This window comes from Monodon monoceros, unplaced genomic scaffold, assembly GCF_005190385.1.
Source record: "Monodon monoceros isolate NGI ecotype Baffin Bay Population unplaced genomic scaffold, NGI_Narwhal_1 Super_Scaffold_16, whole genome shotgun sequence".
Lineage (NCBI taxonomy): Eukaryota > Metazoa > Chordata > Mammalia > Artiodactyla > Monodontidae > Monodon > Monodon monoceros.
This window is the reverse complement of record NW_021703772.1, coordinates 280,931-308,639: the sequence shown is the minus strand read 5'-3', so window position 1 is coordinate 308,639 and position 27,709 is coordinate 280,931. Positions and strand designations below refer to the sequence as shown.

General features: G+C 51.8%; 1 protein-coding gene across 2 annotated transcripts; it reads left to right on the top strand.

The window, feature by feature from the left end:
• The first annotated feature begins 3,373 nt into the window (after positions 1-3,373).
• On the top strand, positions 3,374-22,668 carry ING5 (inhibitor of growth family member 5). 2 transcript variants are annotated; one of them, XM_029225747.1, is made up of 8 exons: positions 3,374-3,451; positions 5,803-5,874; positions 8,379-8,545; positions 10,092-10,203; positions 10,369-10,462; positions 20,667-20,802; positions 20,906-20,967; positions 22,511-22,668. In XM_029225747.1, exons 1-8 carry the CDS (start codon positions 3,415-3,417, stop codon positions 22,551-22,553), a joined length of 723 nt encoding a protein of 240 aa, XP_029081580.1. In that variant the 5' UTR covers positions 3,374-3,414; the 3' UTR covers positions 22,554-22,668. The 2 variants fall into 2 exon arrangements, with proteins under 2 accessions (XP_029081580.1, XP_029081579.1); XM_029225746.1 differs by lacking the exon at positions 22,511-22,668 and having other exon boundaries at positions 20,906-21,863.
• Positions 22,669-27,709: the final 5,041 nt, after the last annotated feature.

The window sequence follows — 27,709 nt, the reverse complement described above, 5'->3', positions numbered from 1 at the left end:
CAGTTTCTAAAACGGTCTTTGTAAGAGAATTCATCAATATCTGGGAGGAGTTATTTTCATTATATGATACAGGAAGACCACTACCCTTCAAAATAAAGAATTTTTTTTTTAGATGAAAGGCATGAAGACCAATTTCCCCATAGATAACAGTAAAGGACATAAAATGATAGAAGAACTACAAACAGCCAACAAATGTGTGAAAATCTGTTTAGCCTCACTTGAAATCAAAGAAACACAAAACACTGAGGTTTTTTTTTTCCCCTATCATGTTAAGCAAAGATAATAAAGCCTGGTGAGATCTAGGGTTAACAAAAGTAGAAACATACTCAATGGAGTGTCAGTATAACCTTCCCCTCGGGCAATGCATTTGGAAATAGCAGCACTTAGAACACGCCCTTTGAGCCAGCAATACAATTTCTAAGAATCTATCTTGAAGAACTAATAAGACGGGACTTTCCTGGTGGTGCAGTGGTTAAGACTCCACGCTCCCAATGCAGGGGTCCCGGGTTCAATCCTTGGTCAGGAAACTAGATCCTGCACGCTGCAACAAAGAACCTGCATGCCGCAACTAAGACCAGCGCAGCCAAATAAATAAATATTAAAAAAAAAAAGAACTAATAAGACAATGTGGTAGGTTAAGATGGCCACAACTGCGCTACTCCTCCAATTGAGAGGTGGGGGTCTACTTTCCCCTCCCCTTGAGTCTGGGTTGGCCCCAGACTCAACCAATGGAATGTGGTGAGGTGATGTTCTGGGATGACCAAGGTGAGGTCACAAGAGTCTGGCAGCTTCCACCAGGGCCTCCTGGAAATCTCCAGAAGCCCTGAGCAGCCACATAAGAAGCACAACTGGGCTGGAGAGGCAATGTGTAGGTGCTCTGGTCCCTGGTACCAGTTGAATGCAGCCTTCCAGCCACACCAGTGATCTCTACCGTATCACACAGAACAGAAGAATCATCTAACTGAGCCTTGCTAGAATGCCTGACCTACAAAAATTGTGAGCTCTAATAAAATGCTTCTTTTAAACCACAGAGTTTTCAGGTATTTTATTATGCAGCAGTAGATAACTGGAACATATACATACAGGTGTATGAACAAATGTTCACCAGAGCACTATTTATGGTAATGAAAGATTGGGAACAATCAAAATATTGTTCATCTATTAGGAGTCTGTTAAAGTATGGTACACTAACACTGTGAAATATATCGAATAAACAGAATGACATAAAATTGAGTAAAACATGGCCAGAATTTGTGAAGAGTATTGTTAAAAATGTAAATGGTAGAAAAGTGGATAGTGTGACACCAATTAAGAAAACCAACAGCTCAATTTAAAAACTGGGCAAAAGATCTGAACAGACACCTCACCAAAGAGATGTACAGGTAGCAAATATGCATGTGAAAAGGTGCCCAACATCACTTGTCATTAGGGAATTGGAAATAAAATGAGATACCTCTACATGTCTATTAGCATGGCCAAAATCCAAAACACTGACAACACGAAATGCTGGCAAGGATGTGGAGCAACAGGAACTCTTATTCATTGCTGGTGGAAATGCAAAATAGTACAGCTCATTCTGGAAGACAGTTTGGTGGGTTCTTTCTTTTTTTAAAATAATTTATTTTTGGCTGCATTGGGTCTTTGTTGCTATGCTTGGGCTTTTCTCTAGTTGTGGCAAGCGGGGGCTACTCTTTGTTGTGGTGCACGGGCTTCTCATTGCGGTGGCTTCTCTTGTTGCGGATCATGGGCTCTAGGTGAGCAGGCTTCAGTAGTTGTGGCTCGCGGGCCCTAGAGCGCAGGCTCAGTAGTTGTGGCACAGGGGCTTAGTTGCTCCGCGGCATGTGGGATCTTCCTGGACCAGGGCTCGAACCCGTGTCCCCTGCATTGGCAGGTGGATTCTTAACCATTGTGCCTCCAGGGAAGTCCCAGTTTGGCAGTTTCTTACAGTGTGACCCAGCAATTACAGTTCTTGGTATTTACCCAAAGGAGTTTAAAAAAATGTCCACACGAAAACCAAAACACGAATGATTATAGCAGCTTTATTCATAATTGACAAAACTTGGATGCAACCAACATGTCTTCAGTAGGTTAATGGAGGGACTTCCCTGGTGGTCCAGTGGTTAAGACTCTGTGCTTCCACCGAAGGGGGTGCGGGTTCAATCCCTGGGTGGGGAACTAAGATCCCGTGTGCTGCGCGGCATGGCCAAAAATAGGTAACTAAATAATAGGTGAATGGATAAATTGTGGAACACATAGACAATGAAATATTCTTTAGCGATAAGAAGAAATGAGCCATCCAGCCACGAAAAGGAACGGAGGAAACTTAAAATGCCTATTACTAAGTGAAAGAAGTCAATCTGAAAGGGCTACATACTGTATGATTTCAACTATATGACATTCTGGAAAATGCAGAACTAGAGACAGTGAAAAGATCAGTATTTGCCAGGGGTTCGGGGGCAGGGAGAGGGATGAATAGGAGAAGCAGACGATTTTTAGGGCAGTGCAGCTATCCTGTATGATACTGTAATGGTGGATACTTAACATAATTGTACAACACAGAATGATTCGTAATGTAAACCATGGAATTTAGTTAATAATAATGTATCAGTATTGCTTCATCAATTTTAATAAATGTACCCCACCCATGGAAAATGTTTATAATAAAGGAAACCGTGTGTATATGTGGAGGGGGTGTATAAGAACTCTGTATTTGCTTCTCGATTTTTCTGAAAACCAAAAACTGCTCTAAAGTCTAATAATAAAAACACTTATCTACTTAAAACAATAAAAAGGTGGGTAGTGTGCAATTATGTACGCGAGCGCGCGTGTGTGCATTTTCACATCAAGCATTAAATGGGGCCAGAAAGGTTGCACCGAAACTGCTATCATTTAGATTGAAAGGTGAGCAAGATAATCACAGTCCTTTAACTTCGGGAGGTTGGGAAACTGTAAATTCCTGTACAGTTTGAATTTCTACAATGAAGATAAAATTGGCAAAACAATGAACGTGTTTCCACTCTTAAACATCTGCCCGGGATTTAGTGAAGAGTTCACGGAGGAGGGTGTACCTTTAAACGTGCATTTTCAGTGATGAACGACTGCCCCCGCCGACCCCCGGAATCGCAGGAGTCTGGGTCCGCGGGGCCCCGGAGGCCGCTCCTCCTCGGGGTCGGGACGCGCTCCATCTCCCCGCTACCAGACACCTGCTCCGCCCGCCCCGCCGGGACCGCCCAGCTCCCGCGCGACACCTCGCGCGGCCCCGACCGGAAGCCGTGGGGCGGGTTCAGACGGCGCCCCGCCCCTGAAGGCGACCAATAAGCGCGCAGGGCTCATTAATAGTGACCACGCCGGCCCCGCCTCCGCCTCTCGCGGGGCCACCGCCCGCGCAGACCCAGAGCGCGGCCGCGGACGAAGATGGCGACCGCCATGTACTTGGAGCACTACCTGGACAGTAAGCGCCCCCCGCGCCCCCTAGGCCCACCGCCCTGGCCGGGCCGCACCCGCCGCGCCCCCCCACGCCCCGCGCACTAGGCTCCGCGTGCGGACCCCGGGGCACGTGGGGGCGGCGGGACGGCCCGGAGGCGGCGGGAGCGGCTGAGGCACGCGCGGGGCGGGAGGGCCCACGAGGGAGGGGCACGGGGGGTGCGGCGCGGGGTCCCGCCGTCACGGCCGCGCCAATTCCAGGTGCGTCACGGCGGGGCGGGGGCCGGCGGGTGCTGGGCGGGGCCAGCGCGGCTCGGCTCCACCCTCGCAGGCTCAGCTCCGCCCACTTTCGCCATAGGCCCCACTCTCTCCTCCCTAGGACCCGTCTTCCTTGGCTGGGCCCCGCCCCTCATTCACTAGGCCCCGCCGACTTCGTCGTCGGGCCCGCCCTCTCCGCCCTGGCCCCGCCCTCTCTGTCTAGGCCCCGCCCCTCCGAGTCCCGTCCCGCCCATTCCCGGACCCGCCCCCACCGCGGTGACCCACTAAGGTGGTCGAGTCTCAGTCCCTTGGGACTCTGGGCCGGGTTTGGGGGGCCCAGGGCCTGAGGGTTCTGGGTTCTGTGCCTGTTTGTGCTGTGACCTGGGAGTCCGCTTCCAAGCCTCAGTTCGTGCATCTGCAAGGCATGATGGCGCGGAGGGTCTCTGAGGGCACCTGCCTTTGCGCAGGGGGTTGGGGCGGTACTTAGACGTGTGGGTAGGGTGTTCAAGGCAGTGGTCATGAGAGTGGGCCAACGTCCCGAGGCGTGCCACAGGTTGCACCCTCTGGAGGACTCCTGAGCAGGTGGTTATTTGCCGCATCTCACAGCGGGGGTGATGCGCCAGAGGCTAAGTAGCTTGTCAAGGTCACTCACTGGAGAGTGGCGATCCCACGTTTGAGCTCTGCGGTCCGACTCCAGTCTGGCCCTGGCGGGGGCATAGCCTGGGGATGCGGGCTGGTGGGGATTTTGCCTGGTAACTCTGGAGCCCTGTGCTGCACTGGGGATTTTCACTCATCCGGGCCTGGGCGGCCAGACCCCACCCGAGGTTGCTGAGAGTAGGGAGTGAACCCCGGCTCCGGGGAAGGCAGTGGGGATCCAGCCCTCCCCAAGGGGGTCTCCCAGGCATGGCCCAACCTGAGCACAGCGTCCTGGGCCGGAGAGCACCGTGGAGGGAGGGGCTTCCCCACCATCGTCACTGGAGAGACCTACACCCAGGTACCTGTTCTGGGTGCTGTGGCTTGCCCTCCTCTGACCCGGTGCCTGCCCAGGGGGCCCCAGGAGGAGGGTCTGAGGAACACGATTCCTGTCCTGTGAGGGACACCCATGTGAAGGCTTGCGGACGGAGGGCCCTGCTCACTCCCTGAGCACCTGCTGTGTGCCAAGAAAGCAGACATGATCCCTGTTTTCCTGGAACTGGCTCTCAAATGGAAGAGATAGAGTTTTTAAAAGTTCACAAAAGTTTAAAGGTCACAAAGGAGCCCAGCAGGTCTGAGAGTGCAGGGGTGGCACTGTCTTGAGAGCCCTGGTAGGACAGCAGGGGAGCCCGCGGGGAGGCCATGGGTGGGTCTGTGCCGCTCTCTGTGTGAGCTGGGAAGCCCTGGGGCTTACGCAGCAGGCTTTGTACAATCAGAGCTCTTGGAGTGGTCATCTGTGGAGGGGGCCCGTCCTGGCTGCGGGCAGGTGGGGAGCTTGGCCTGGACCAGGAGCCTGGCCATGCGGACAGGAGAGCAGTGTGGGGCAGGGTCCTTACCTCTGCTGTCCCGCACAGTCTGTTTGATTTTAAATAAACTCAAGTAAAATGAGAAGTTCAGTCCCTCAGTTGTACTGGCCCCATGTCAGGTGCTCAGTAGCCCCGTGTGGCCAGTGCGCGCTGTGTCGGGAGGCTTTGTCTTGGCATAAAGTTCTACCGCACAGCCCTGGTGGGCACCGCCCAAGGCCCTGAGTTCAGAGTAGAGTGGGAGGAGGGCAAGGAGGACCCCGGGGTTTGGGCTTGTTCTCTGTGGTGGGGCGTCTGCAGGGGAGGAGCGGCCTGGGGTCTGCGGTGGGAGAGTCGCACAGGCACCTTCCTCCCTCTGCCCTCTGTTCGCCTCTAGCTTCTCGAGTTTCTGACAAGTTCTGAAGCACGTCAGCCGGATTACCAGTGTGAAATAGGGGAGGGCTGGATTCCCCACTGTCTTCAGTGTTGGGCTCGTGTCCCTGAAAAAAGATACCTTGATTCTTGTGCTCTCCAAACTCTAAGAGAAACAGAAGCCAGAGTGGGCTTATTGTTTGTAGCCTTGAAGTATGAAGCTTGGAAGGTGGGGTTTTGTCCTGCTGTTGAGAAGCATGTGTCTGTGTTTCAGGTATTGAGAACCTACCCTGTGAGCTTCAGAGGAACTTCCAGCTGATGCGAGAGCTGGACCAGAGGACAGAAGGTGGGTTCAGAACTTTCAGAAGAGCCAGGGTGTGGGGAGCAGCTCCCCAAGTCCAGGAGCGGAGCACCGGGATCCTGGGGGTGGCGTACTGGTCTTCCAGGGACCTGGGGCAGTGGGGCTGCTGTCCAGCCTGGGCCACAGGTGTTGGGTAGTGTGTCAGAGAGAGTGCTGAGTCCTTTTTTTTTTTGGCTGCGTTGGGTCTTCGTTGCTGCGCGCGGGCTTCTCTCTAGTTGTGGAGAGCAGGGGCTGCTCTTCGTTGCAGTGCGTGGGCTTCTCATTGCGGTGGCTTCTCTTGTTGTGGAGCGCGGGCTCTAGGCACACGGGCTTCAGTAGTTGTGGCTTGTGGGCTCAGTAGTTGTGGCTCGCAGGCTCTAGAGCGCAGGCTTAGTAGTTGTGGCACATGGGCTTTGTTGCTCCGTGGCGTGTGGGATCTTCCTGGACCAGGACTCAAACCCCTGTCCCCTGCACTGGCAGGTGGATTCCTAACCACTGCACCACCAGGGAAGCCCCTAGTGCTGGGTCTTTAAAGTAAACTTAGTCCCTTATGTCCCTACACGTCTCCATGTCACATCTTTATAATTGTCATCCCCTCCCGCAGTCAAAATATTTGTTACCTTTCCTTTCCTTTAAAAGATTTTCTATTTTCAAACTGTGTACCTATTTTAAACAGTTAGTCCTTTTAGATCTTTTGGTATTTAACTCCCTATTTCTAAACAGTTCATTTTTGCTGCTATTTCTTACTTTATTTCCTTTTGGTTTTAGACTTTATCTATTCAGTTATTACAAAAAGTGAAGATTTACATCTCCAGTTGTGCCCTGCTCGGTTCATGCGCACACAGCTCCCTCCCCCCGTCTCCTGGGTGTAATGGACTAGAATTTGAACTGTGGTGATGCTGTGCTGTCCAGTGATGCTCTTTCTTTCCTGGGCTGCTGTGTCGGTAGTTTACCGTATGCTATGCTCACATGCCCTGTTTGGAGTAACTGTCTTTTTCTTGGAGTTCTTAATTGCTTTTCTTGTTGGTTTTGTTTTCCTCGTTTTCAGTGTGCCTGCTGCACCAGGTTACCTGCCAGTTCTGTGTGTGCTCTCCATGGAGACCTCTCTCCTGGAGCCTCTGTCCTGCGGTCCTGTGCGGGCCGACAGTTTCCGGGCCTGCCACGCACGCCTTGCCCTAGGTCTTCCTAGGCTCTCCCTTTGCTCCTCTTCGGCTTGGAGCCCTGTTTCCTAGGCTGTAAACATACTACTTCTTGATTTGCCCGTTTGTTTCAGAGGAGCCTTTTCTCTGGGAGCTTCCAGAAAGAAATTTACGGCAGGGTAAATTTCTTATACCATTGCATGTCTGAAAATGCAGCAGTGAATTGTTTGGCTGGGTATAGAATTCCAGATTGACAGGCATTTCCCCCAGAATGTGGCAGGCGTTGCTGCATTGTCTCCTAGCTTCTGTGTTGCTGTTGAGAAGTCTGATGTCATTTGGGTTTCTCATCCTTTGAATATGTGATCTTTTTTTCCCTTTCCTGTTTAGAAGCTTTTAGGCTTTTCTCTTTATCCCTGAGGTTTTACATTTCATGGTGGTGTGCTTGGGTATGGGCACTTTTTCACTCATTGTGCTGGGCACATGTTTTGCAAGATTGGAATAGCTGTGGTTTTTCACTAAGGAACAGCTTCCTGACTAGTGAATGCAGAGATTTCTTTTATGGTGAGATAAAGCATTTGTATTCAGAAATAAGCATAAACATTTGTAGATTGCTTAGCAAATAGCACCTGGAGAACCTCTCTGCAGATGGAGAAATGGAGCCTCTAGTGCCTGGGGGCCTGTGTGATCCTCATGAGCAGGCCCCCCTTCCCCAAGGGGTACACCCTGAGTTTTCACCTGCAAGAATGGTTTTCTCACCTCTCTAAACCAAAGAGTTAAGAGTTGCGTCTGTCTTTGCCTTTAACATCAATGGAATCATACAGTGTGTTTTCCTTTGTGTCTTGCTTTTCTCGCTCAGTGCCACCTTTTGTGGGATTAACCGATGTTGTTTGTTTTTTTTGTTGCTGGGCAGCGTTCTGTTGTGTGAACGGACCACAGCTTATTTATCTGTTTTACTGTAGATTGAACGTTTGGGTTGTTTTCTGTTATCTGCAGTTATGAATGTTTTCCCGTGTGTACCCTGGCCTCTAAATCTTTAGGGTATGTACCTGAGAGTAGCCTGCCGGGTCATAGGTAAGGTGAGCACATCATTTATTATTCAAACAATAATAAATGGACTCTTCAAACTTGAGAGTCCAAGAGGGCACGATGAACCCTTGCTGGGGCAGCGTCATACGTTGGGACTGTCGTGGGCGCACTGCCCTGGTCGGGGTGTGTGCTTGTCTCCCTGATCCAAAGTGTTTGGGAAGGCTGTGCCCGCCACCGGCGGCCAGTTTGGGCCAGCCACTTCTTTGCTGGCACTTGTCGTTGTCAGACTTTATTGGTTGCCAGTCTGGTGAGCGTGTCCTGGCTTTTTGCCCATTACTCTATCAGACAAGAAAGCCGAGATCGACATCCTGGCTGCAGAGTATATCTCCACGGTGAAGACTCTGTCTCCGGGTCAGCGCGTGGAGCACCTGCAGAGGATCCAGAGCGCCTACAGCAAGTGCAGGGAGTACAGCGACGACAAGGTGCAGCTGGCCATGCAGACCTACGAGATGGTGAGGAGGGGGGGCGGGGTGGGGGCGGGGCCTCCCCTCGGACGAGCTCCTTGCTTTCACGCAGCAAGGGGGAGGCTGCTCGGGAAACGGGGCCTCGAGGTGGAGGCCGGGCTGCGATAGAGCGATGCCGCTAGAGAAGGTGCACGTTGGAGGAGTCCTCGTCCTGGAACCATTTCTGTGGTCTTGTGTCCTGTGCCCGTTTTGCTTGTTCATTTATATGTACTTTTAATGCTTGTTTTTGTCAGCTTTAGGTAAAGTCCTAGAATTGGTTTTGTCCAATTTCCTTTCAATTCCGCTTCTCTTGGGGTTTGCAAGGTGGCACAAAGCCGTTCTGCGACGCACATGAGGTCGTGTAGTGAGGCTCCCGTCCTTGCCTCCCCCAATAAAACAGTGTTTTGTTTTGTTTTTTTGCGGTACGCAGGCCTCTCACTGTTGTGGCCTCTCCCGTTGCGGAGCACAGGCTCCGGACGCGCAGGCTCAGTGGCCATGGCTCACGGGCCCAGCCACTCCGCGGCATGTGGGATCTTCCCGGACCGGGGCACGAACCCGTGTCCCCTGCATCGGCAGGCGGACTCTCAACCACTGCACCACCAGGGAAGCCCTAAACAGTGATTTATTTATTTATTTTTGCGGTACGCGGGCCTCTCACTGCCATTGCCTCTGCCGTTGTGGAGCACAGGCTCCGGACGCGCAGGCTCAGTGGCCATGGCTCACGTGCCTAGCCGCTCTACGGCATGTGGGATCTTCCCGGACCGGGGCACGAACCCGTGTCCCCTGCATCGGCAGGCGGACTCTCAACCACTGCACCACCAGGGAAGCCCTAAACAGTGATTTTTTTAAAGCCTGAAATCAGTTGTGTTTGAGAAAGAATCCTCTAGGAGGAGACCTTAATGCTATGTTTGGGACTTCGATGCTCCAAAGTGCTAAATCCTTTGAGTTAATCAGCCTGTCTTCCAAGGAGTTAGGTGTGATCAACGTCCTTAAGACAGTCCGTTTTCTCTCTGACGTGTAATGAAGCTTAGGACTGTGGTTCATTTCCAGTCGGGGGCTGTGATGGACGGTGTTGGACGGCTGTCACCAGCCAGCTGGTGCTGTGTCTCGTGACGTCCTTTTAGCTACAGGAGCATCCCCTCTGTCACGGGCAGTTCTGTGCGGTCCTTCCTTCCAGCTCCGTCCTGAACTCCATCTTCAAATGTCATTTTCTGTTGACGAACCTATAGCTCTTCACATTCTACGTCAGGATCTAGTATCCAAGGTCCTCAGCCCTTTACTTCATTGCATCTTACGGCTCTGTTTCTCATTGTTGCCTGCCTTCAAGGTTTTTTCCCTGAGTAGGATTTATTCTGTTGATGGGGAACAGAATGTGGGGAAAAAAGACCCTTGCATCAAGTTGGAAATAGCAGGCCTAGTTCTAGCAGAGTGTTGTTACTTCTAGACTCAATTTAAGGGCCAGACAGTGCTTTCTGCTTGACGTCAGGAGCATTTGTGACCCTGAGGCGTTTTGCTCTGAGTTTCGAACGGAATGTGTGAGCATCCTTCTGTGTAGGTGGATAAGCACATCCGGAGGCTTGATGCGGACCTGGCTCGCTTCGAGGCGGACCTGAAGGACAAGATGGAGGGCAGCGACTTCGAAAGCTCTGGAGGACGGGGGCTAAAAAGCAAGTCTGTTAATTTTTCTTCATTTTGTTATTGTTAACTATGGAGTTCTGAAGAATTTTGTCTGATAAGTGTATTAGGAACATTATGGTAAATATCATATTTGGGTAGATCTTGTCCTGCTTCAGTGAAATCTGTGAACAAAGTTGTGGTCTTTATTGTTTCAGAAGGTCGAGGTCAGAAAGAAAAGAGGGGCTCCCGGGGTCGTGGCAGGAGGACCTCAGAAGAAGACACCCCAAAGAAGAAGAAGCATAAAGGAGGGTGAGAGGTGCTTTTCTCTTTTTCCCTGAAGAACACCATTGGTATTCGCTCAGGATGGAAACACCGGTGGCTGCTAAGGCTGAGGAAGTGCTTACCTGTGCCAGGTGTGCTGCAGCTTTTTGCTTTACCCACGCCAGGTGTGCTGCAGCTCTTCCTGCTTTGCCCGTGCCAGGTGTGCTGCAGCTCTTCCTGCTTTGCCCGTGTCGGGTCAGTTGGTCCTCACGGCAACTTGAGGGAGCAGTGTTGCAGTCGTGGAGACCGAGGCTTCAGAGCTCCTGGGTTTGCACCAGGCGGTCTGACTCCAGAACCCATTCTGTTAGCCACTGCGTGCCCTGCCTCTTAAGAGACACGGTGATGTTTGGTGCGGTTCAAGCTAAGCCACTTCCTAGTAGCTGTATACACATCTGTTGATCATTTTATATATAAATACATGTTTTAGATGTATTCATTTTTAAATTGTGTGACTGCATTTATTAAATATCCATGTCATTTAACTTGAACTTCAGAATATTTCATTTAAAGCACTCTCTCACTTGCTGCCCCCTCCCCGCCAAGAGAGCTTCATAGAACATGAATGTGATGCTTCACCCTCCAAGACGGTGTAACATTGCTTCATAGGAGATGCTAAAATGCCAAGTGGCTTCTGTGGAGGTGATTCTGACAGTTATGGGGAGAGCTCAGAAGAGTTAGTTTTCGACAAAAGAAAAGTTTTGGTTCTTAAACCTAGTGTTTAAACTTTATCTTTAAAAAAGAAAACAAACCCCAAATAGTGTTTTTGTATTGTAAAATAACGCACAGATGCAGAAGACCACACAACAAACGTGTGGTTTAACGAATTACTGTAAGAGGCACCTCCTTGTAATCATTGCCTGGCCGGTGACTAACGCTCCCTGGGGGGCCCTTCCCTATGCCCCTTCAGAATCACCACTTCCTCAGCTCCAGACACACACGACCCACACAGACAGGGTGTTCACTTCCATTCTTTCTTTGTAGTTTTGTCCCTGACACAGTGCACTCCTGGACCCTATAGTTTAGTCTTGTTGCTTTTTTTTTTTTAACCTTTTAGATTAACTTCATTAAGGAATAATTTACATAACAATAAAATGTTTTCATTTTAAGTATACAGTTTGATGCTGTATTCAACTTCTTTAAGGTTATAGAACTAGTCAACCTTTCTATTTCTTCTTGAGTCAGTTTTGGTAATCTACATCTTTCAAGGAATTTGTTGTTTCATATAAGTTGTCACATTTATTGACATCAAGTTATTCATAATATTACTTTATTATTCTTCTGATGTTGTAGGTTCTGTACTGATGCTCACTCTTTTAGACCTGAAATTGATGATTTATGTCTTCTCTCATTTTGCCTTGATCTTTTCAGAAAACTAGCTTTTGGTTTCATTGATTTTTTTTCTCTACTGTTTGTCTTCTACTGCACTTATTTCTGCTAATATCTTTATTCTTTCTGTCCTCCTACTTAGCCTGGATTTATTTTGCTTTTCTTTTTCCAGCTTTTTATGGTAGAAGTAGCTTAGTAGCTTAGTATGATTTTCATACTTCCCTTCTTTTCTAATATAAATATTTAAAGCTATAAACTTTCTTCTAATTACTGTTTTAGCTGCGTCACACAAATTTTGATACGTTTTTGTTTTTATTCCATTCAGAATATTTAAAATTTTCTTTTCTGATTTTTCTTTGACCCGTAGCTTATGTAGAAGTATGTTTCTCAGCTCCCAAATAATTTGAGATTTTCCAGGTAACTTTCTAATTTCAATTTCTAATTTAATTTTGCTGTGATCAGAGAACTTCTGTAATTGAAATTATCTGAAAGTGATTAAGTTTTAGGTTATGGTTTATGGTCTGTTTTTCTGAATGTTCCATATATACTTGAAAGCAATGTGTATCTTACTGTTGTTGGGTGGATGTCAATTATATAACTTGGTTGACAGCACTGTTCAAGTTTTATGTATCCTGACAGATACTCTGTTTACTTGTATAAATTACTGAGAGAAGAGTGTTGAGATCACCAACTCTAGACATGGATTTGTCTATTTCTCCTCCTGCTTTGTGAGTTTCTGCTTCATATATTTTGAAGCTCTGTTATTTGGAGGTACATACACATTTAGGTTTTTTAAAAATAATTGACTCCTTTATCATTATTTATTTTGTTGTCCTTCTTTGTTTTGAAGTCTGTTTTGTCTAATATTGCTATAGCCATTCCAAGTGTCTTACAGTGAGTTTTTACATGGTGTGTTTTTTCCCTTTTTCATTCTTTTACTTTCACCACATTTGTGTTTTTGTATTTAGAGTGAGTTTCTTGAAAGCAGCAAATAATTGAGTGTTGCTTTTTTATCTAGTCTGAAAATTTCCTTCTTTTCATTGCACTGTTTAGACTATTCAGATTTAATGTAATTAGTGATATGGTTGGATTTAAATTTACTATCTTGCTATTAGTTGTCTCCTTGTCCCATCTGTTCTTTTCCTGTCTTCTTTTGGATTAATCATGTATTTTTTCAGTATTCCATTTTTTTTAAGTGGGTGTCAATGGTATCTCAAAGAAGTCTTAGTTTTCATTTTATTTATTTTTTATTTTTTGTTTGTTTGTTTTTTGGCTGCGCAGCATGGCTTGTGGGATCTTAGTTCCCTGATCTAACCAGGTCCCTGACAGTGAAAGTGCTGTGTCCTAACCATTGGACCACCAGGGAATTTCTTCAGTATTCCATTTTAAGGACTATTCAAGTGTGTATACCCTGTTTCATTAACTTATCACAAAGAATTTTCAAATAATATTGTACTATTTCATGTTTAATGTAAGAGCCTACATGAGTATTCTTTTGTTTTCTGCCTCCTGTCCTTTGTGCTATTATCAAAAATTTTACTTCTACGTATGACATAAGTCTCTGAATATATTGTTGTTATTGTTTTAGGTCTAAATCATTGCTTATCTTAAACATTTTAAAATATGAGAAAAAGTTTTATAGTTAGTCCATATATTTACCATTTCCAATGCCCTTCACTATATGTAGATGCAGATTTCCATCTGGTATCATTTCTCTTCTGCCTGAAGAACTTTCTTTAACATTTTTTTTTTTTTTTTTTTTGTGGTACACGGGCCTCTCACTGTTGTGGCCTCTCCCTTTGCGGAGCACAGGCTCCGGACGCGCAGGCTCAGTGGCCATGGCTCACGGGCCCAGCCGCTCCACGGCATGTGGGATCTTCCCAGACCGGGTCATAAACCCGTGTCCCCTGCATCGGCAGGTAGACTCGCAACCACTGTGCCACCAGGGAAGCCCTCTTTAACATTTTTTACAGTGCAGGTTTGCTGATGGTGATGAATTTTCTGTTTTTGTTTCTTTGAAAATATCTTTATTTCACTTCCATCTTTGAAGGATATTCTTGTTGGATATAAAGTTTTAGGTTGACTTCTTTTTTTCTTTCATCACTAAAGATGTCCTGTTTTTTTCTATCTTGCATTGATTCTGATGAGAAATTAGTGGTAATTCTTATCTTTGTTCTTCTGTATATAAGTGGCTTTGTTTATTTTTGCTGCTTCTAAGGTTTCCATTTAGCAACTTGATTTTTTAAAATATTTATTTATTTATTTTTGGCTGTGTTGGGTCTTCATTGCCGCACGCGGGCTTTCTCTAATTGTGGTGAGCGGGGGCTGCTCTTCGTTGCGGTACGCAGCTTATTACTGTGGTGGCTTCTCTTGTTGTGGAGCATGGGCACTAGGTGCACGGGCTTCAGTAGTTGCAGCACACAGGCTCAGTAGTTGTGGCTCGCAGGCTCCGGAGCGCAGGCTCAGTAGTTGTGGCGCAGGGCTTAGTTGCTTTGCGGCATGTGGGATCTTCCTGGACCAGGGCTCGAACCCGTGTCCCCTGCATTGGCAGGCAGATTCTCAACCACTGCTCCACCAGGGAAGTCCACAGCAACTTGATTTTTAACAACTTAATTATGTGTCCTCATGTGTGTTTTTTGTGTGTTTTCTGTTTGGAGCTCATTGAGCTTCTGGGAACTGTTAGTTTATAGTTTGCATCAAATTTGTAATTTTTCAGCCAGTTTTTCAAATTTTTTTTTTGCTCTCTTTTGTTCTTTTTAAGGACTCCAATCATATATGTGTGTTAGCTTGATATTTTCCTACAGATCACTGAGGCTCTGCTTATTATTTTGTCAGAAATTTTCTTTCTACGCTTCCATTTGGATAGTTTCTATTACTTTATCTTCAAGTCTTTTCTTCCTTGTTGTGTAATTTAATCTTAATCTCCTTTAGTGAATCTTTGATTTAAGAAATTTTCTTATCAGGAAGTTCTGTTTCTTTTTTTATATACTTGCCATTTCTGTTATTACACATATATTTTCCTTTATATCTTTGAATATATCATTTTACAACAGCTTTTTAAAAAACTTTCTCTTCTGATTCTGTCATTTCCAGGTCTATTTCTTTTTTTTGTTGTTTTAAAGCTGCTTTATTAAGGTATGATTGATATACAAAGAACAGTATATATTTAATGCATACATTTTGATGAGTTTGGCAGGTATGTTTCTGTTGACTGCTTTTTCTCTGGTTGTAAATCACATTTTCCTCCTCCTTCACATGTCTAGTCATTTTTTTTAAAATTTATTTTTGGCTGCATTGGGTCTTCGTTGCTGCACATGGGCTTTCTCTGGTTGCGGCGAGCGGGGGCTACTCTTTGTTGCAGTGCACGGGCTTCTCATTGTGGCGGCTTCTCTTGTTGCGGAGCATGGACTCTAGGCGCACGACTTCAGTAGTTGTGGTGCACAGGCTCAGTAGTTGTGGCGCATGGGCTTAGTTGCTCTGCAGCATGTGGGATCTTCCCGGACCAGGGCTTGAAGCCATGTCCCCTGCATTGGCAGGCAGATTCTTAACCACTGTGCCACCAGGGAAGTCCATCTAGCATTTTTTAAAAATTTTATTTATTTAATTTATTTTATTTTTGGCTGCATTGGGTCTTTGTTGCTGCGTGTGGGCTTTCTCTAGTTGCTGCGAGCGGGGGCTACTCTTTGTTGTGGTACGTGGGCTTCTCATTGCGGTGGCTTCTCTTGTTGCAGAGCACAGGCACTAGGCATGCGGGCTTCAGTAGTTGTGGCTCACAGGTTCTAGAGCGCAGCCTCAGTAGTTGTGGTGCACGCGCTTAGTTGCTCCGCGGCATGTGGGATCTTCCCGGACCAGGGCTCAAATCCGTGTCCCCTGCATTGGCAGGCAGATTCTTAACAACTGCAACACCAGGGAAGCCCCCATCTAGTAAGTTTTGACTCATTGTTAAGACAGTGTCAGTGTTATGTGGTTGAATATCAGGATTTTGTTGTCTTCGTTTAATGGGTGTTGAATTTTAAAAATTCATTTAAATTTTTGTCACTAGTTTAATCACCTGTGGAGCAGCTTGATCCTTTGTAGGCACATTTTTAACGTTGGTTAAAAAAAGCCTTTTTCTTAATATGCCAGATAGTGAATATATTAGGCTTGTAGGCCATATTGTCTCTGTTGTGACCACTCAACTCTGCTGTTTAATATTGAAAGCATCCACAGAAAATATGTAGTTGAATGATGTGACTGTGTTTCATTAACACTTTATTTGTAGAAAAGGCAGCCAACTGCAGGCTGTATTTTGCCAGCCCCTAGGTTAGAGTAGCCTTTACTCTAGGGTTGGTTAAACCCTCCTGCTAAGGTGTGACCCTTCTGTGTTCTCCTCTGAGTGTATTTGGTGTTTGACGAGGTCTCTCCATGCTGGCTGGTTGGAACTTGAATGTTGCCCAGGCTGCGTGTGAGCTCTGGGTTCAGCTCATGGGTCCCTGGTATTCTCTGCCTGGCCTTGTGGATTGTCAGTCCGTGCACGGGCAGCTTAATCTTTAGCTAAAAACTCAAAGGGATCTGTTTGCAGATTTCCGGAGTGCACTTTCTCTAGCTTCCTCCTTTCCAGCACCCTGCCCCCAAGTTCCAGCAGCCTCACCCTCCCTGAGCTTTGGTTTTTCCCTCCTTCTAGACATGCAGGCTTTTGCTCCTCTCTAAGGACTGGCGTGTGGAACGTGCCTCCGGGCAGAAAGCTGAGAAGGTCATAGGTCTCACCTGGCTCGTTTACGTTCTCAGGATCGCTCTCCTGTGCTGCCTTCTGTGTAGTGTCTGGTAACTCCTACTTCAGGTGTCTTGTCCAGCTTTCTACTTGTTCATAGTAGGAGGGCAGTGCAGTACCTGTTATTTCGTCGGGGTCTTTGTTTAGGTAAAGTTTCTTTAATGCGTAAGTTTTTCTCCATCCTTTTCTTTTCTTCATAATTTTCCTTCTTGAAGGACCTGCGCTGTTTGGCTTGTAGCGTTCTCCAGAGTCTGGATGTTGCCGATGAGATGTGAACCCTCGCGAGAGCCTCTTTGTTGAGCATTTAGACGGTGCGTCTCCTTCTTGTCTGCTCTGCAGGGGGATCCTGGGGAATGCACTGGCCTGTGTGTGTTCTTTCTGAAGCCGGTTTTGTAGATCTGGCAGGACATTTAATGCTGGGCCATGAGATCTGTGTCAGAGGTGATTGAAAGCATCTGCCTTATGGGGATGTTCGTTGACTGTGTGGGAACAGTTAGGCTGTGTCCGTTGCAGATGGATGAGGCCATAAACGTTACAGGTGACCCTTGAACAATGTGGGGCTGGGGGCACCAGCCCTCCATGCAGTTGGAAGTCCGTGTACTACCTTACAGGCAGCCCTCTGAGTCTGAGGTGCCACATCCGAGGGTTCATCGACCACGGGTCACGTAGCGCTGTAGCGTGTACTCACTGAAGAAAACCTGTGTGTAAGTGGGCTCACGCACTCCAGGCCCGCCTTGGTCAAGGGCCTGCCGTAAGTCCGCATATACTGTAGTCTTCATTCTGGAGCACCCATTTGATTCCTTTTTTACGGATTTTAGTTCCTTTTTGAAAAGTCTCCATATTTGCATCCCTGTTACTTACGTTTTCTTCATAATGTGTGTTTAAAGCCCTTCTCTGCTAATTTTAACATCTGGGTCGTCTCTGTATCTGCTTCTGTCTGCCCACTTTCCTGTGGTTACCACTCCTGCTTTTTCACGTCATGTACTTGTCTCGTTGTCTGGCCTTGGAGGCACGTGGAGAGGGCTTGCCCTTCTTTGGTCCAGGCAGATGGAGCAGGCTTGGGGCGGGGTGGCGAAGGTGGCAGGGGGCCTCCCGGCTCCTGACGGAGAAGCCAGAGTGTCTCTTTTGCTGCCGCAGTGGCTGTCTGTGGGTGGTGCTTGGCTTTCCTTCCTGCGGCGGCCTGGAGGAGGAGGCTGGCTGCTCAGAGACCAGGGATGTCACTCTGCAGCCTCTGCATGGCCCCAGGGTCAGTAAGTGGACTGTAGGGTCACGGCCGTGTGTGCGGGGTCCTGCAGAGTCGGTGTGGTCCCCAGTGGGCCTCCAGGCCTCGGCTGAGCACGGGAGATGGATGGCCTGCTCCCTCGGCTGCTGCCTCTTCCTCAGCCCTAGGGCATCTTGCCTGTGTCACTGCGCAGCTGTCCAGTGTCTTTGAAGTGTGACCTCACTGTCTGTCGGGTTTGTCTTCCACCTCGCGGTGGCAGCAGTGTTCCGCGCCTTTCTGCTCCTTCCTGCTTAGGGCTTGGGGGCGTGCCGGCCTCCTCTGGGGATGAGCAGGTGCTCTCCTGTGTCCCTTCCTCTCCATGAGCCCCTTGGAGGGACAAGACCCTGGCTCCCTGGTGCAGTGGGAGCCTCCCTGACGAGTGCGTGCCTGGCCGTGGCTCAGACCTTGGGGATGACCCGGGTGTCTCACCCCGTCTCTGCGGATGCGCTGGAGCTGGCCGGGCCCGCAGCTTCCCCTCACTGAGGGGGCTGGCGTGCATGTCGCTGGCTGCTGTTTGTCGCGCTGGCCGCAGCAGCGGCAGGTGAGAAGGGGTAGTCAGGGGTGGCAACGTTGGCAGAGCCCTCGGTAAGTCAGGCTGGACCCGGCGCTTCTGCGTGAACCGTTTCCTCTCCACGGCCACCCTGGGCGGTGGTGCTGTGACTGCCCCAGTTTACAGACAGAGGGGGCCAGGGGTGCTGAGGCCCGCCCTGAAGGCCCGCTCTGCTGTGTGACCGGGGGCGCCCTGTCCCCGGGGGCCATTGGGCAGGACGGGGCCGGGACGGTGTCTGGAGAGGACAGGACACCCACGGGCCGGGTGCGGGCCAGTGTACCCCGTCTGCTGGTGCTGTGGCTTCACGGCCTGCCTTGGGGTGATGCTGCGGTTCCAGGGTCAGAGGCAGGTCCTGTCGCCCTGCGGGGCCAGGCAGGGGGGCCACCTGAATGGCGAGCGCCAGACCTCGGGTGCGTCCTTGCCGTCCGTACAGCCCATGAGCCAGGCAGGATCTGCGTGCGGACGCGGGGGCCGTTCCTCCTGAGGATGAGTAGCCGTGCCTGTCGGGGGGGCGTGTCCCGAAGCGCCTGGGACGCGCGTGGGGGGCGAAGCGTGTGGGACTCCCTGGGGTGGCTGCTGAAGGGTGCCCACCACGTCCTGGGGTCCGGAGCGAAGGGCAGCACTGCTGCCTGAGGGGTCGCCCTGGCCTGCCCCAGGGATGGGCTCGGCCAGCAAGAAGGGCCCTCGTGGGCTCAGCCCCCGTGACCTCCCGGCCGCTTCCCTCCACCCTCCCACCCCGGAGCCCCCTCCAGGTCAGACTGGAGGAGCGGTGGTGTGGGGTCCCAGGCCTGCTTGCTGGCTGGAGGTGTCCTCGCTGGGGGGTCCCCACAAGCCCTGCAGCCTCTCCTACTGCCACGCACCCGGCCAGTGCCCTTGAACCCGGGGTGACGGGCGCAGGTTGCGTGGCAGCTGGAACTGTGCAGCGTGGTCGAGCCTCAAGCAGAACGCACGGAAGCAGACGAGGCGAGGTCTGTGCCGGAGGCGGGAAGCACCACAGGAGAGGCCTGAGTCTGCTGGTGGGTGGCTGCCGCGGGGGTTTGCACTGATTCCCCGGGGGGCGCCTGGGAGGGAGGCCCCTGGCGGCAGGACAGGACCCTGCGGGCGGTGACACAGCGCCCCAGCCCTAAGGCCTGCTCGTGGCTGTGCCTGAAGCAGTTTGAAAGCACAGGGGCCGGGACGCGTTTCCATGACATTCCCAGAGACGGAGAGCAGAGCCCACACAGAGGGAGGGCCCTGGGTGGCAGCTGCACGGGCACCGAGCATACTTGTGTCAGGGACGGTGTGCGGCCGGGGCGCCTCGCTGGGCCGGAGGCAGGTCGCAAAGGCACAGCGTTTCTAGACTCTGGTGCACAGGGAGCACGTGAGCAGTGAATCCCTTTGGGGACCAGATTTTCTTCGTTTCACCCCGGTCAGTATATTCAGATGGCCCGGCGGCCGCCATGTCTTAGCTTTCCTTTTGCCGTGTTCCTCGTGTGACTTGCTGTGTTTGGTTAGCAAGTACACATTTGAATCTGCACCTGTACTTTTTATTTTGATGGTGGGGGTGGGGGAGGGAGGGTTTTCTTTCTGTACTGGTGGGAACGTACTGTTTGTCTACACCAGCCTGAGGTCACGGTTTTTGTTTTAAATAACGAAACACATGAGAGTCGATTCCACGAGCCCTTCCCTGTGTGCGCTGCAGAGCCGCAGGCAGCAGATCGGAGGGCGGTGTGGACAGTGCAGGGGTCTGGCTGGGCTGTGGGTGGAGCCCAGAGGGCAGCTGGGGAGTGCAGGGCGACAGGCCGCTTCCCTGGCGTGGGTAGGTGAGGGCGGCCCTGCTGACAGTGGGCAGCTAGGTGGGTGGTGGTGGGCTCCTGGGGGTCAGGGCCAGGGCAGGGCGAGGGGGGCAGGGGCTCCTGTGGCTCTCACGGCGAGGCGGTGGCCCTTCTTGTAGGGGAGGTGCAGGGCGAGCTGGCGGAGCCAGGGCTGCTCAGACACCTGGGCTGCCTGGATGGGCTCAGGTGGGTTCTCGGATATTGCCAGGTGTCCACTGGTGGTGGTGGCGTGTGCCTGCCCCGGCCGGGGAGAGGCTGCGGGAGGCTGCGGGGGCTGACCCAGGCTGGGGGAGGAGCTTGGGGAGCAGGCCCCATTGGGGGGGGGGCCGGGGCTGGGCATGGTTCCTGTCCCTGGGGGGACTGGTCTGGACGCTGAGTGGTGAGCGCCTCCCCCCGACACCCTCCCACGCCTTCGTGCACGGCCTTGTCTGGCGCCATCCGGGTCAGCTCGTCCCTCTACCCCCCCACTCACCGCTGTCGTTTCCCCGCAGGTCGGAGTTCACCGATACCATCCTGTCGGTGCATCCCTCTGACGTGCTGGACATGCCCGTGGACCCAAACGAGCCTACCTACTGCCTGTGCCACCAGGTGTCCTACGGGGAGATGATCGGCTGTGACAACCCGGATGTGAGTGGGGCCTCGCTGAGGCCTGGGGCGGCGCCCTCGGGGCGGGTGGCGCCCGGGTGGCACCCGGAGCGCGGGGCTGACCACCACCTCCTTCGCCTTGCAGTGCCCCATCGAGTGGTTTCACTTCGCCTGTGTGGACCTGACCACGAAGCCCAAAGGAAAATGGTCAGTATGGGCGCCGGCTTTCCTGGAGAACTGGGTGAGCGGCTGGGCTGGGGGCCTGCCTGCTGCCACTGGTCGTGGTCCCCGGGGCCGAGCTGCAGGGTACACCCACCCGCCTCACACGGGGTCGCGGCTTTTATTACGTTTGCATAATGTAGGGACCTGTGAGCAACATGGGTTTGAACTGCTTAGATGCAGTTATTTTTCAATGGTAAATACCGCTGTGCTCCGTGATTCCCAGTGGGTTGGATCTGCAGTGTGGAGGAACCGCGGGTATGGACGGCCGACTGTAAGTCGACTGTGCAAAGAGTCGGTGCTTCAACCCCTGCCTTGATCGAAGGTGACCTGCACTTCCTGTTCCCCCAAGCCACGGCCATTCTGACTGTTGAGTGAGGCAGAGATGATTACAGATGCAAACAGAGAATGAGGAGTTCTTCCCCGGGGAGCTTTGATGAAACACGAAGAACGTTAACTAGGTCTTGGCCGGGCGCAGGCCAGGCACCCTCAGTGCCGCGGGCTTTCCGTTCCATCGAGAAGACGTGCCCTGGGTCATGGCGCCGTCTATTCTGTCCTGTGTTCAGTGGGCAGCGGCAGCTTTAGTGTGCATAGAAATCTGGTTTTGCTGACCTGCGCTGAAGCGAGGTCCCGGGAACAGGAGGCAGGGAGGGCGATTTGAGTTTGACTGGGACGTGGTGGGTTCGAATTGTTTGTGGGACTTCTGGGTGGAAGAGTCTAGTAGGCACTGGAAAATCATTTCCTTCTGGGAGGAGGGGGTCTGCCCACCACTTGCTGGGAACAGGGCGGGACGCGCAGAGCCGGCCGGGAAGCCAGGGCGCCACGGCCCCAGCCCGCTGCTGTCTAACTCCCGACTTCCCTGGGCTCCCCTGGGAGATGGCAGAGAGCAGGCTGCTTCCCGCCTAGGTCTGAGACCTGAGCCCGTGTCTGGGAGTCTGCACCCCGTGCTCGCTGGTGCAGCGTTGCCCTCCACCCCAGGGCCCGGCAGGGCCAGGCTCACTCGCTGGCCTGGACCAGGTGCTGGTGGCCGGGGCCGGGGCAGCTGCATCACACAGGATCAGCTGCCTCCCTTCTGTTACGGGGCTGCCAGGGCCCAGGAGGGACCCAGAGCAGCCCCCTGTGTCTCTGGCTCTGGAACCTGCTCGCCCAGGGCCACCAGGGCCCGCTCAGCCCCGTGGGGCGGGCGGGGCTCTGCTACTCTGCCAGGTTAAGGGGCCCCGCCCGACTGCCCGCCTCCAGTTTGGTCCCAGTGGCGCTGTCATCGCACAGGGAGGACCCGTGAGCTTGATCCAGAGGAATGCCCGTGTGTAAGCACCATGCTGCTCGCCGACCCGAATCTTATCCACCGACTTTAGAACAGACATGCTGGATGGAATGGCCCGTGTGGGGGCTTTTCCCCGATGGGAAGGCTGCGCTCTCTGCGTTTGTGGGTCTCTGTCCTGGTGCCGTTTCAGCAGCATCCAGCCATCCTGGAAATGGGGTCTGGCTGCCCACGTGCAAAGGGCCCCTCACTGTGCCTTTCTCATCACAGGTTCTGTCCACGGTGTGTTCAGGAAAGGAGGAAGAAGAAGTAAGGAAGAGGCGGACGCCCGGACCCGAAGAGCACGTTAATACATCCCTTCATTCACGTCGCAATATTTTATCTTCATTTTAAAACGACCTTGTTTCCAATGATATTTAATAACTCAATGGCCAGTTGTAATTCTGGATATTTCCTAAAACAAACAAGAAGCCACCTGAGCCCTGTTGCCCAGAGGAGTGCCCCTAGGGGACTTACCACAGTGACTCCATTCTCATGACTTTTCGTACAGACCCCTGGCCCCAAGCATGGCGGTCACAGCGAGTGGCCCCAGGACTTCGAGGGGTGTGCGTGCCTGGTACACTGCCATCGCTTTGCAGCTGGAGGTGTGAGCCCTGGTCATCTGTCTGTGGTTTCCCGGGGCTGCTCCCCGAGAGCCCGGCACCACTGCAGGCGCCTCTGACCCTCACTGAGAGCGGTGCATGTGGAGCCTGGTGACGAGCCTGGGAGGGGCCGGCTCTCCCCGGGGCGGGCAGGGGTCTCAGCTTCGCTGTGCACTGCCTTTTCATCTGGACTCCCACTTCCCTCCATGAGGGGTTTACTTTCTGGAGTAAACGGCTCTCCATTAGCGAACGATAAGAGACGGCCCAGCAGATGGGCTGATGTTCTGTTTCCCTGGGAATTCCTGGCGTTTTTACTGTGAAGATGAATTATCGTGGTAGCATGAAGATAGTGGTCTGTGTGAATATGGAGTGAGTCCAAGCCGCTAGGGGCTGATTTGAAACCTGTTCATTTGCACAGCAGATGAGCAGCTTAGATCAAGGAGACAATTATGTGATGTGATTTGTGAATTTCTTGTGCCACAATAGCAATTCTGGATGAAGCTAGGAAACTAGAGTGTCCTTTCTCTTTAAACAGCATTCACCAAACCGACTTTGAACCGTCTTTTTGGTAACAGTTGGGGGAGGTTGCGTACCTTTGGTGTGTTGATTCCGTGTGTCATGATGGTCCAGAAAGCGTGACTTCTGCAGGTGTCCTCGGACTTGAGAGCCTCCGGCGTGCATTTACGGAAGGGGAAACCTGCTTCTGTGTTCAGGCCAGAAGTCCATGAGACAGACTTGGGGCTGAGATTCCCAATTTCGAAGAACCTTGTTTTCTTTATAAGGAAGGCCATCTGGAATGATACACCCGCTTCCTCCTGAGGCCTTGTTACTATAGATGCTCCTCCTATTTTCTAATATTCACCAAGGAGAGGAAAGAAAGCAGAAGGGAACCTGTGAGGCTGTGTCCTAGACGGGGCCATCCCGCAGAGTTAGTTAATATTCAGCAGATGAAAGCAGGGTCTGGCTGGGGTCTGCATCTGAGCTTCCCAGTGGGGCTTCGCCTGCGCCCCGTGTCCGACTCTGTCCTTTCTGGAGGGATCTGACGGAGTGGCACTTGATCCCAGATGACCGTGGGCAGGTCGGTTCAGCACGTGTGGCCTGTCCAGTCTCGGGCCGGGGGTGGGGTAGGGGGTCGGCCGCTGCTGCAGCTTGTCCCTGGGGGATCCCGGAGCCACATGGCTTTCTAGACCCGATGCCATTCTGCTGCCCCAGAGAAGGGGCCGTGTCCGGACGAGTGCCGTCAGCACCCTCAGTCTCAGCATTGGCTGGAAACCCAGGGGCGTTGGTATTTAATAACTTAGGGTTTTGTTAATACAGGTGTTTAAGGATTGTGGGGAATAAATGTGGAAAAAAAAATTTTCTTCACCCTTTTACCAGTTTTTGTGGAGAAGATAGGTAAGTACAGTAAGCTTGTGGTGATTCTTTAGAAGCTAATTTAATATTTGCACTTCATCTGTGAACACTTCACACCCGCTGTTATTGCGGGAAAGCGATGGTGTTTGTGGATGTGGGTTGCTGGCTGATTCAGTTGGGATTCTCACCTGGTTTCCTGAGGCCGCGGTCGTTTCCCAGGCAGGATGACCAACTTCTCTGTCTTAAGCTTTTGTTTAAAGTCCGATGGTACCATCCTGCTTGTCACTGTGTAACATCCCACGTGAGGACCTTTTTTTTTTTTTTTTAAAGTTTCTGTGCTTATATGTTTCTAGTGTTTACTTTTTGCTGGTTACAATAATATCACCAAAATAATATGCACGTAGCTTAGGAGAAAACGGAAAACAGGAGCAGAGTAGAAAGAGTCCCCGGAGCATTGTCTGGCCTCCCCGAACACCAGTGCTACCCGTGACAGAAGACACTTGGTGGCCATGTGGTTGGGAACGTCCTGGCCCGAGGGGTCGGCTGGAGCCCACGCCGCTTGCGGTGTCGTCTGAGGCCTGCCGCCTTCATCAGGATGCTCGCCGGGCTCCGGGGCTGATGCTGGAGGCTGCTCTGGAGACCCACCCGACCATCACCTAGGTGGAGGCTGCCCTGGGCCGTCGCAGCATTTCTGAGCGAGCGAGAGTGCCGGCCCTCTGTGGCCGTGGGGCTTACTTGTGAGGGAAGAGGTTTCTCATGCAGAGGAGAAGCAGAGTCGTTCCCTTGTTTCCAGTGCTGTCTTATCTGTCGGCAGTTGGAGAAACATCCTCTTGTTTTCCTGCAGGAGAACACGTGCTGCACCAATAAAAGCAGGTGTTAAACTGAGCCCCCCGCCCCTGTGGCCAAGCTCGTGGGGCTCGTGGCTGGGACGCATACACCGAGGCCTGTGTGACTGTCCCCACTGGAGGCTGGGCCCCCGAGCAGGTGGACATGAACCTGGTGCTGGCAGGGCCACGTGAGCCGGGTGGCTTCCCGTCTGCCCAGGGCAGCAGACGCCGGACGCAGCCCCAGGCAGCAGTGACGGGGTGGATGTGAGGGAGTTGCAGGGGTGTGTGGGGACAGTGGCGAACTGCGTGTCAGTCCTGCCTCCTGACCCATCGCTGGCAGCCCTTGGCGAGGACCGCTTCGAGCAATAACGCTGTCTGAAGAGCAGCTTCCCCGTGTAGCCACAGCCAGGGCCTGCCCTGGTGCGGGGCTGGGACACTTGTCACGGCGTGGAAGGTTTCAGGTTTTCCTCAAGTTTCAGTGAACAGTGGTTGGTCTTCATTACCTGTGTCGAGAGGAATTTTAAAATAGGACATCTAAGAAAAGTGTTCCCGTTCAGGAGAGAGTTCTGTGAAGTTCCTTCCTAGTGTGTATTTGTGGTGTTCATCATACCACATCTCATCCAAAATGATGCAGCTTTAACATGAATGTTACATTGTATTTTCAAGGAATTATTATTGATGTTCTCTTTGTAAAGGAAAGATAATATTGTAAATCTTTTTATTAAATAATGTAAAGATGTATATCTGTATTTTTGGATCATGTTATAGATTATGGATATATTGTTTAATGAATAAAGTATTTTTTGGAACATTTGAGAATGCATCCTTTCGGGAAACGATAAAACTTCATCGTGTCCGGAGATGAGAAGTACATCCTGTGTGGCATTTTGAAGGGGATGTGCAGTGGACCAGAGGGGGTGTGTCACTGCCACGGGCCTGGGCAGGACCCCCGGCCGCACCTTGGTGGACAGCCTTGGGCCTCAGCTGTGTTGTGGCGTCACAAGTTGGTCCCCAAGCTCACAGGAAAGATAAGTGGTTAGAGTGCTGTGGGTTGCTTTCTAGAGGCTTAAGGCGCTTCCTTTGGAACAGAAGTTTCACCCTCTAGGCCTGCTTGGGCTCCAAGGCCCTGTGGGAACTAAACAACTCTTAGGATGTTCCCTTGACGAGTGCTAACAGTCAGGGTCCAGAAACCCAGCCTGGTCACAGTGGGTTGGGAGAGCACCGCCAGGCAACCATTTTCCAGATGAAGCCTGGTTCACAGACTCGGGTCCTTGGCTGGAGGGGAGCCTTCGGCTCTGGAGGAAGGCCTGTGACTTTCCTCTCCCTGCACCATCTTGCTCCACGCACACCAGGGCTGCCTGCCTGGGAAAAGGAGGCACCAGCTCTTTGTTTTGGGGGTGGGGTGCTAATCTGCACTGTTGCTGATTCCCAGAGGTCCAGGATGCCATTGGTCTGGTCAAAGTGAGGGCCCACGGCAATCAGGTGGTTAGGTAACGTTTGTCTGGATGGGTCCACAGGCCCCTCTGTGGTTATCTTCCCAGTGCCTGAGTGTGTCATTGAAATAGACGTAATGGCTGGCAGGATGGCCACGTTGACCTGTGGAGTGAGGGTCGTCACGGTAGGAAGGGCCAGGTGGAAGGCCTGGAGTGTCCTCTCCCTGCCAGGGCATAATCCAAAGGCAGGATGTCTCCTCGCGGGAAGGTCAGGGGTGATGTTCCTAGCACACCCCATTAACTTACCTGGGAAGAAGTGGGTGGCTCTTAAGGAGTATGGTTTACTGAAGATGTGGGTGAGACCCCGCTGCAGCTGCTGTTCCTGGCAGGGCATGGTTACCAGAGCAGAACGTATGCTCTTGGCAGGTGGCAGGTAGGTGTTGATCTGGCCAGTGCCAATATGCAGGGACCACCGGAATCTTTGTTCTGTTGATACTTGGTCGAGCTGGCAGCACACCGTCGCGGCCCTGCCTTCGGCCATGTACACACGCTTGCTCTCTGCAGTCCCCGGGCCACGGGTTGTCATCCTAGCATCCCACAGAACATCCCTCCTGTGTGCCTCACCAAGAACTCTGGGACTGATGAGCCAGACACGTACTGGAGATGCCTTGGTAGGACACGTGGGGGCCAGAGGGTGGGAAGAGAACTCTACTCTGGGTACTAGGGACTGTGTTAGTTATTGTAACAATGTAATTGAGGGTATTCCAGGGCTGAAAGAGCAAAAAGGGAGCACTGAGGTAACAGTCACTGGAGGAAGCAGCTGCCATCCCTAAGTCGGCGAGGGGCGGGGGCAGGGTAGGGGGAGGAAGTTGGAGTCTGGGTTTGGCTGCTTGGAGGAGGGTCGCTGATTAGGATTCAGAGCTCGGAGGAGGGCCGGCCTCACGGCCACCTAGAGCAGGTGTTACTTGGGTGGCCCTGGGCCTCAGGAGCCCCGGGAAGGGGTGCCCCATGGAGCTGGGGCACCCCTGAGGGAACGTGATGCGGCTGGGAACTGGCACCCGTGCTGCTGGGGTGAGGAACATCCCTCAGCCCGGAAGCTTCCCCCCTCCCTTCGTCCCCCTTGGGTGGATGCACTGGAGCTGCAGACGGCAGCCCAGCACCGGGCAGGTGCAAACCTGAAGGGGCCGGAGGAGGCAGCAGGCCGGAGAGGCTTCT

Bases quoted from the DNA above. Each gene is read 5' to 3' on its own strand.
- ING5 (XM_029225746.1), top strand. From the start codon at position 3,415: ATGGCGACCGCCATGTACTTGGAGCACTACCTGGACA. The intron at 8,546-10,091 runs GTGAGGAGGGGG...CCTTCTGTGTAG, and splicing joins CCATGCAGACCTACGAGATG to GTGGATAAGCACATCCGGAG. The intron at 10,463-20,666 runs GTGAGAGGTGCT...GTTTCCCCGCAG, and splicing joins AAGAAGAAGCATAAAGGAGG to GTCGGAGTTCACCGATACCA.